At 51.3% G+C, this 9,659-nt stretch overlaps 1 protein-coding gene across 2 annotated transcripts in view; it reads right to left on the reverse strand.

Annotated features, from left to right (window-relative positions):
• OXSR1 (oxidative stress responsive kinase 1) overlaps positions 1 to 4,836 on the reverse strand; it is a 107,006-nt gene extending 102,170 nt beyond the window's left edge. For both annotated transcript variants that reach the window (XM_074985148.1, XM_074985147.1), the window contains exon 1: positions 4,672 to 4,836. In XM_074985148.1, coding sequence (XP_074841249.1) covers positions 4,672 to 4,741 — 70 coding nt within the window. In that variant the 5' untranslated portion in view covers positions 4,742 to 4,836. The remainder of the gene's footprint in view (positions 1 to 4,671) is intronic.
• Between the last annotated feature and the right edge of the window lie 4,823 nt (positions 4,837 to 9,659).

Below are 9,659 nucleotides of genomic sequence, written 5' to 3' on the forward strand. Positions count from 1 at the left end.
CCCTGAAAGTCAGAGGCAGCAGGCTTGCAGTGTAGGAAACGGTGCAGTTCTGGGACCCAACACCAAGCTGTCTCCCTTTGGATCCCTGGGAAGGAAGCCAAAAGGCAGGTGTCTGGGCTGCGGGGACCCTGTGGCAGGATGCTGGAAGGGAGGGGAATTTGATCGTACTGAACACCCCACAGCTGGGTTCTGCAGGAGAGGGGGCAGAGAAAGAGCAACTGTGTCATCATATGCATTCCTTTAACTCCTTATTCCTGGGGAAATTTGTGTCTGTGTTATTGCAGACATACTTGGTGGCAGGTATTTTGCATAAACTTACCAAAATAATGGAAATGGGCATTTTAGTGTTATTTTGACAAGTGAAACTTGTACAATTTAATTCCGCTGGCACAGAAATACCCCAGGAATAAGGTTTATCATTACAACCATAAGGGGGACAGACTGCTTTTTAAAAGAAAGCCAGATTACACAGTGGTTGATCGAACTCACCCAGAAAAAGTACCTACACACAACAGGCGTGTCGCATTTGCGGAAAGCTTTTGGGGCTCGTTTGCTTTAAGACAAGTTTTGATCCTGAACAAGTTAGTTTGCAACACGACAGTGAAAAAAGGAATCTACTTGAGAACACTCAGCCGTTAGTCACTAAAGTGAACATGAATGTACGCAACAATCTATACCTTTAAAACTGAATGAATCACATCTACTGTTGACTAAGAGGATTGTAATGCTAGACAGAATCTGTAAGGTGGTTTATGAGGGAACTTTTTCTGGATGTGTATTCCCACTTAACTGCTGCACTAGAAGGACACACTGCCCTTTGGATTCCTGCATGGATATTTACAGGCGGAGAATTAGCATGAGGAAATAAGGAATCAGAGAAGAGAGTGAAAAAGTGATTTCCCTCTACTTGCTTTCCAAAAAATAGAGTATGTTACTTACAGAGGGCTAGTTTGAAAACCTGGAGAACATCTGTCACCACTGAGGATAAGATTATGTCACGGAGGTCATGGATTCCATGACTTTGAGAAATTTGACATTTTTGCTCCGGCCTCAGGGCAGCAAAAACAAATCTGTCAGCTGGCAGGGGGCCCCCAGAGCTATCTGTACCCATAGCAGCAGGTGCCTGATGCCCCCTCTCTTGCAGAGGGACTCGGACTCTCTTCCCTGCTGCTTGGGCTTCAGGCAGTCAGTCATTCTCCTTCCCACCCCCACCAATCTCTGCCTCTAGTTATTTTTATTTAAAAAAAAAAAAAAAAAAGAGAGACAACGGGCTTCAGTGAATTTTTGCTTCTTCCCCACAACCTGTTGGTGAATTGTTTTTTTAAAACAATCATGAAAAAAATCTTAACATTAGTCACAACCCCAGACATAGTAAAGTACCTTAAAAGTGCAGCTGAACGGATTAGCACTTTCCAGGAGGGATCCCCTCTTTGACCATGACTACAAATTGTAAGCTGACAAAGATGGAGTAATGAGAACCAAGCAAGGCCCTGATAAGAGCGAGAGGTATGTATGCAGAAGAGGGAAAAAGTTCAGTTGCTTAAGAGAACCTTGAAACATTTTCTCCTTCAAATTATATATGTGCTGAGACTTAAGTCACATCTACATCCAAGACATTAGCAGAAATTCTGACGTTTAGAAAGGGTAAGGTAAGGGGGCGGGGGAGGGGATACTTATAAACACCTTTCAGTGTATGTTCCACAAAAGTATGCAATGTAGCCCAGAATCCTGATGAGCTCTTGCAGTGAGCAACTGACAACCAGGAATTCAGCATACAGAGGAAGAGGGGAAAAGAAAAAGGAAAGAAAAAGCCTTTTCCTGTTTACTTGCCAAGCTCAGTACTGTTACAAGAGAGCTATGATGTATCTCAGTCCTCCTAATGATCCTTCTCAGTATGAGGACTGCCAGTCAGCAGCTCCCTTGAAAGCAGCTGTCGGAAGTTTAAATGTCTCCTCAACCCTGTGAGAATTTCCTTTTCCTCAGCACAGATAAACTTCAATAAGTACATAAAAGAGCTTAACGGGAAAAATCCACACCTAAGGATTTGGTATTTTGCAGAAGGCACCTCTTAGTAGATGCCCTCTAAGCAAATCACAGAATCAGCTTTACAGAAACTGGAGTTTAGTTGCAGTTTACTCCAGCTTCTGCTTCTTCACAGGACAAGCCCAATTTTTGGAAAGCAGCCTCCCCAGGGCGTTTTCCTGGAAAGAGTTAAGAAGTGCTAATTCTCACAAGTTAGTTTCCCCAGTCTCTGTTGCAGGCATCAGTCCATTTCCCTCTTCTAAAGTACTGTTTCTCTCAGTACGCTAAAGGAGGGAATGGAACCTGATCCGATGGATCTACAGGGATTTCCAGTACTTCCACAAAGATTCCACACCAACCATAACTTTAGACCCTTCCTACTTTCAAAACAGTGCAAGGAATTTAATCATGGCTTAATTTCTCTGAAAATTTACACCATGATTTTCTCAAATTCTCCAGCCCTAACAATAGAAAGCAGATCTGTGATAGAGATGGAAAGCCTAAAGATAGAAACATCTTTACTTACATTCTTCAAGACAGGAAAGCTCCTCAAAGCACCTCATAAACATTAAATTAAAAATTAACTTTTCTATCACCTTGACCAACAAACCCTCCATTCTCTGCCACTCTGGTCAAACAGGATGTGAGGCACTGACTGCACAGTCACCTGTGGCACTCAATAAGAAGTGTGTTAAGATACTCAGTATGCAACAATATAGCCTTCACAGGAACCTACTAACAAAGTAATTAAAAAGAAAGATTGAGTGAATCAGGGCAGAGAGATCTACTGCTACAAAGACATTTAAATGAAGAGATTCAGCCATTCATAAACAGCAAGGGCAGCTGTCTCCAGCTTAAAAAAAAAAGCATGAGAGAGATTACAAATATAAAGACAAATCAACCACAGCAAAACCCCTCCTGTCCTAAACAGAGCACACAGTGCCTTGAAATTAATAGTCACCATATGGATGGACTCTCCCATCTGACTGAATACAGCTTGTGTAAGCTGCTCAATAAAGGAAATTCTATACTGCAGCATCCAAGGAAGAGAAACTGCCCTTCATTATTTACCAACATCTAAAGCTCCATACGATAACACCTTACCTCTTCATCCTTCCCAACAGCCAAGACAGACCACCTACAGACAGGCATGGTGGACAAGTACCCCTCTTCAAAAATCCAAGGTTGGCAAGAAACTGCCCACAGCAAATACCTCCAATCCCAAAGCCAAAAAAGCCCAAAAGTCTAAGCCAGAGAAATTCACAAACTCCAGTGAAGGGGTGAGAGGGAATGTCACTTGGACCATAGGCTACAATACACACCTCTCAAGAGAAAAAATTACTACAATTTTCCCTAGGGACACTTCCAGAAGGGCACATACCAATTCATAGAGATCCAAGAACAGACACCAGAGCACCACCTCCCATTCTTTTTCCATGGAAACACACACACCACTGAAATCCCTACACCTTAGGAGTAGACAGACAGCCAACACAGTGGCTCCAGAGCTGCCTCATCCCAGATCTGAATCCAAAAGTCACCCAAGTCCCTAGGATCAGAAACAGCGCTCTCAACACACACCTGATACAAATATGTACCCCAGGTCTGAAAACACCCCCAAAAGGTCTGCCCTCCATTGCAATCGCCACCCAAGGCCCCAAGACCTCCAAGCCAAGAGCAGGCATCCCTCCGCCAGGTATTGGCCGCAAGGCTAAGTCAGACAACCCGAGAGAGACTCCCCCTGGCGGCCGCACACCTCCAGACTAGGGACAGAGTCACGCCGTCTCCAGGATAGGGCCAGACACACACGCCCCCGCCCTGCCCGTCTCCTCCAGGGCGAGGCCATGTTCTCCAGCTGGGATTCCTACACCCTGGAGCCAGGCACGGGCCCGGGAGACAGTACAGGCACCGCCCCCCCCATGCTAGGGCCGTAACCCCCGGCACAGACGGCCACACCTCAGATCCGACCGCCAGCCAGGAGCCAGCTAGCGCGCACACAGCCGCACGCTGGGCCCGTAACCCGCCCCAGAGTGGCACAGTCTCCCTCCCCACACACAGGCCGGGCCCCTACCCCCGCCCCGGGTTGGCACAGTCCCCCTCCCCACACACAGACCGGCCCCCTACCCCCGCCCGGTCTCCAGACACCCCCCAGCGCGGGTCTGGACTCCACCGGGCGGGAAGATGCCAACCGCGAACTCCCGTATCCCTCCCCGCCCCCACCGTACCAGCCCAGACACCCGCCCCGGGCCCGGGCTCCCGTACCACCCCAGACACGCCCCCATCCTGGTCCCGTAACCCCGGCCTGACTCCTGTATCCCCACGTACCAGCCCAGACACCCCCACCCCAGGCCCTTAGTCCCGTATCCTCCCGGGCTAGCACAGGCGCGCGCGCGCACACACACACACCACGGCTGGCCCGCACCTTCGCCCCTGACTCCTGTCACCCTCCCCGGCTGGCACAAAGACCCAGTCCCCGCACTGGAACCGGGCTCCTTGGCTAGCGCAGACACCGCCTCGGCCCGCAGCACTCAGGGACGTCCCCGGCTCCGTAGCCACCCCCCGCCCCGCAGTCCCAGCTGCCGGGCGGAGCGCAGAGAGCGGCACCACAGGCCCGTGCCCGACTGACAGCTCCCCGCGCGCCCCACTCACCGATCACCTCCTGCAGCTCATAGTCATCCCTGTTGATGGACCAGGGCAGGGCACTAGGATCCTCGGCCATCGCGGCGCTTGCGGAGCGCAGCGAACTCCGCACCGGGCAGGCAACAGGGACGGACACAGAGAGGCGCGCAGCGCCGCGCCGCCCGACAGCCTCCCCTGCCTGAGCCCTCCCCGCGCCGCGTCCCCTCTCGCCTCCCCATTGGCTGGAGTGGTCAACATAGGGCGTGGCGTCACAGACACGCTGGGCGGGACCTAGTCGAAACCGAAAAGAAAAAAAAAGAACGCCCCACAGAGAAGGCAGCCCCGAGACTCCTGCAGAAAAACTCATTAACCTCTAACAAGGTTAACGCTACCATGGAAACCTCCCCCGCCAACATGGACTCGCCCATCACCAACCTCGACCGGCGAGGGATGACGTTATCCTTGCACGCCTGCGGACGCCATCTTGAAAAGCGGTGCAGTTCATCCGCCATCTTGAGTGAGGCGCTTTCAGGGCCCCAGGATTTCAATCCGCTCGTCCCGGCCATTGTACGAACGGCTGCTCATAGCCAGGCTTCCTGAAAAGCGCAAAGATTTGAAGAGAGCTGAAGGACGGCGGGATGAGAACATGCCACACACAAGATGGCTGCCGTTTGCCTCCGAACCCTCCTCTCAGGGAGGAGCGGAAGAGGGCTCACCTGCTAGTCTATGTTGATTGGCTCTTGCAGCGATTGGCCTGAAAAGCTGTCAATAGCTTAAAGGGCCGCCTCAGGCCGCGTATGTGTTCTTAGTGGCTCATGCCAGAGGAGGGGAGAGAGAAGTGGGAGAAAGAAGGGAGAGGCCTGTGCCAAGGGGTGGTTCCTGTATAAAATGAGCCAGGCAGAGTCTCCAGCAGCCTGGCCTGCGGGGGCAGAGCCCACACTGGGGGAATGGCTGTGGGGAGGAGAAGCTTGGCTTTGTGTGGAAGAGCCACTGAGTACGTCGCCCTGAAGCACTGTCACGTCACCTGTCCCCAGCCAGGCTTGCCACCTGTCCCAGTGTGTCCAGGAGCACTGGATTTTGTGCCGATGATCCTAGCTGCTTGGGGCAATCCTCTGGGATACTAATAATTCCCCAGAGTCACTTTCACCTTGGAAGGGCTGGGCCCTGCTCTCATGTGTGGGACAGCTGCCGCAGGCAGACTCTCTCCTCTGGTCAGGACTCCTGCTTCACCTTCTTCAGCGTCTCCCCAGGTCATGTCTCCTTCTCTGTTGCCTCTCCCCTTTGGAAGCTGTCCGGCTCAGGGAGGTGGTGCGTCAGTACAAAGGTACATGCCCTGGCCAAAGAGGGGCGGATGTGTCTATCATCGGTGGGGCTGTCAGTCCCACTCCTTGTGGTCTAATAGTTGGGAACTTCACCCTGTGCGCAGGCCAGTTAGGGCGTTTGGTCTTTTGGCCTCTTTGCCCCTTGCCGAGGGCTGTCCTTGGATGGCTCTTCAGCAATCTGCTGATGGAAGTTCCTTTCTCTCCTGCCTGCTCACTTGTCTTCAGTAGACCTGCCGGCCTGCTTCCCATCTCTGTGATCTTCCCAGCTGCTGTTACCCTGCCAGTCAGCTGGGGCAGGCAGTGCTGGGATTAACCCTTTGGCTTCTGAGCTTTTGTGAGCATGTACACTCCATGACAGGTTCACTTTGAAACTCTTCCTCCAGCTAGAGCAAGTTCTGCAGGGGCAGTGGGGTGGAATCCCAACAGCACAGCCCTGCTTTCTAACCTCTCCTGGACCAATCTGGGGCTGTACATCTCAGAGGCACCCTGAAATGTACAGCCCCTGCAGAGCCTTGGGCATCTGGTGACAGGACAAGATGGAACAGAGCTGACACATGGCCTCAGTGTCCTCCTGCCTTAAGAGAACAAGGCCATGTCAGAGACTTGGTTCCCCCAGGAGTCAGGGAGAATTAATGGCAACTGGTTCCCTGGGATGGACTCACCTTCCTCTCTAGTGACCTTCAGTGCCAGATCCGCCCCCGCCCCCACTCCCCAGCCCATTGTAGGAGGAGCTCCTAACTTCATCTCCTTGTGACAGCTGTTCCTTAGCAGCTTCTCATTCTCTGATTTCTCTGTGTGGGTTAGCTGGCTGTATTTTTCCATTCTCATTGGGCTGCATCCCAGGTCCTACAGAATAGCAGGGCTCTCTACAGTGGATGGAGTATCCTTGGTGGACTCAATGACCTCCTGAGGTCCCTTCCAGCCCTAGGATTCTATGATTCTATGGTCCCTGGGGAGGAGAGTTTGATCCTAAATGAATATGAGGAGCAGGAGAGAGACAGACTCATCCTCCAGTTAGGGCCAGTCTCAGAGGATATGGTGAGTTTCAACTGAATTCCCATTACCCAAGGGGAGAACGTCTCAAATGGGAGGTAGCTCATTTCTTCTGGGTTCCATTGCCTGGCTTCTGTCAGTGTCACTCTTCTATTGGGTCCCATTTCCCAGCCGCGTTTCCTTACCTTTGGCACAGCAGCAGTTTGCAGAGCTGGTAAATCCCCTCCCTGGGCAGCTGGCCGTTGTCCTTGGGTGGGTCACTGATGGACAGTTGCAGTAAGTCACCAAGTTCCCTCGTTTGGGGAACTGAGCTGAGTTCTAATGGAAGGGAGTGAGAGGGAACTCCATCAGCATCCTCCTGTCAGCTCCCAATCTCCCCTGGGCCAGGAGTCTGTCCACCAAATCTCTCTGCTGGAGACTCTAGGGTAGAGGAACTACAGCAAGTTCTGCCCCCAAGGGATTCTGGAGCAAAGTGATGTGGACAAGGCCCTCCCTGAGGACCTGCAACCCCAGCTGCTCCAGAAGAAAAAGGGACCCAAAGCCAGGTAAAAACCTGCCTGGAGCAAGGGTTGGCACTTGGTCACCTTAAAGTCCCAGGATCTTCACTGACCCAGGAGAAAATAAACATGACTCAAGTCTATCTCATTCCCTGCTCTGACTCTGCCTTCCCAACCCACACACAGCCCCTGCAGCAGCAGGTCCTATGGTCTGTTGGTGCCAGCCTGCCTACGCCTGGTATCAGGAAGCCAGAGCCAGAGATCACTTACATCAGAGAGGGAGATAGTCAATCAGAACAGGATTTCTGCTGCTCCTTCCAGCTTTGGCTCTCAGCTGAGACTCTCTGGATCTAATGCAGAAGTTGACACGCTGTGGAGGAAGGAGACTGGTCATGACCAACAGACCTGTGCGCAATGTGCTCGGGGTGAAATATCTGATTAATTGGTCATGGCACTGGAGAAGGGGATTGTCACGATTTATCTGTGTCTCTCTAGACTGGGACAATGTTCAGTGTCTGGGCTGGTCCCATCCTTTCTGGACTCCTGATTCACAAACAGCTCATCAGGATGGAGGGAGACCTCACCCCCACCCCAGGCCTCTCACTGGATCAAAAGCCGTCGTTCAGAGGAAGGGGATTACTGGAAGTACAATTTCCACACACACACCCTGTGAGTCTCAGTGCCAGTAGGAGAGAAGAGCTGGTTCCATTCAGGCCCACTTGGTTCTCTAGGATGGATTCTGTGACTCTTCTGTGAGAGCCTCTCCTGGATCTCATGGCAAGACCAGGGGTTGGAAGAGGGATTTGAAGCTCTCACAGCAGCTAGGACCTTGACTTGAAGTTCTATCTCCTCCCCCATCCCTGAGGAAGGAAGGGCCCAACACAGTGTAACCACCCACATGCGGGCACAAACCTGGAACCTCTGGAGCTTAGTGCAGGAGCCTCCACAGTTTGAGCTAAAAGCCACCTGACTCTCAGCTAAAGCCCTGGAAGGGATTCATTCTTTCTCTGCATATGAGGTGTAGGTGCCACTATATGCGACATTGATCAATACCCAGTAGGTGTCTGGGTTTCAATAGCACTGTCCTGACCAAGGATGTCCCACTGGGGAGCAGGCTAAGTAGATGGACAGAAAAATGAATTTCCAGTCTCTCCTTTCCAGTTCTCCCCAGTGCTAAGATAAAAGTGTCCCCTGCCCCTCCTGACCATGCTCACCTACAATATATATTGGATCCTGTCCATGTCTGGACACCCTGCTAGCAGGTTCCCCAGCATGGCATGCCTGAGGTCAGACAATCTTTATGCAGAACCTGCAAAGGAAGGGGTATTCATGGGTCAAAGGTAAGAAATTGGAAAAAGTTTCCTCCCTGCCAATAGCCCTCTGCTGGGCCAATCAGGATCGAGACTCTAAGAAGTGGGAGGCTGGAAGGTCTCAGCAGGTGTCCCAAAGGATGGTCCAGGTCACCATCAGAGGGGATCAGTCTCAAAGCCTCCCATGGCCATGTCTACACTAGCCAAAAACTTAGAAATGGCCATGCAAATGGCCATTTCGAAGTTTACTAATGAAGCACTGAAATACATATTCAGTGCCTCATTAGCATGCGGGCAGCCGCGGCACTTCAAAATTGATGCAGCTCATCCAGACAGGGCTCCTTTTTGAAACTGATCACAATAAAGTTCTCTCAAATGAGTTTCAAACCAGCAATTGTTCATAGTCATTACTGAGCAAATTTTAGAGAAGAACTGGAACATCAGAGAAAATCAGGAACTGACCAGACACAATAATTGCAGAGAAGCAGCACCATCAATCCAATGCATGATTGCTGGTGACCTATTTGGTCTTAAAAGAGTACAGAAGGACCTGAGTCTTCCCAATCAATAGCATCTTTTTGGCCAAGCAGTATTGAGACTCAGAGCCAGAAGGCAGAGGGCTCTCAGCAGAAATCCAAAAGGATGGCCCAGGTCACCACCAGAGGGGAATTCTCTGAGCACTTTTCTAGCCCCACCTCTTCTGAGGGCCTCACACAGTGACAGCAACCCCCTGACATGCACCCCTCCTTGGTGGAGGCAGGGTTGAATGGAGAAGGGGGAAAAGAAGCAAGAGAAGAAGAAGAGGAAAAGGGAACGCTAAATGACAAACTCCCAATGCCCCCAGTGATTCTGTGGGACAGAGTCTTGGGCAGGAAATAAATTAACTTTAACCTAGT

Source organism: Carettochelys insculpta, chromosome 2 (genome assembly GCF_033958435.1).
Source record: "Carettochelys insculpta isolate YL-2023 chromosome 2, ASM3395843v1, whole genome shotgun sequence".
NCBI classification, from domain to species: domain Eukaryota; kingdom Metazoa; phylum Chordata; order Testudines; family Carettochelyidae; genus Carettochelys; species Carettochelys insculpta.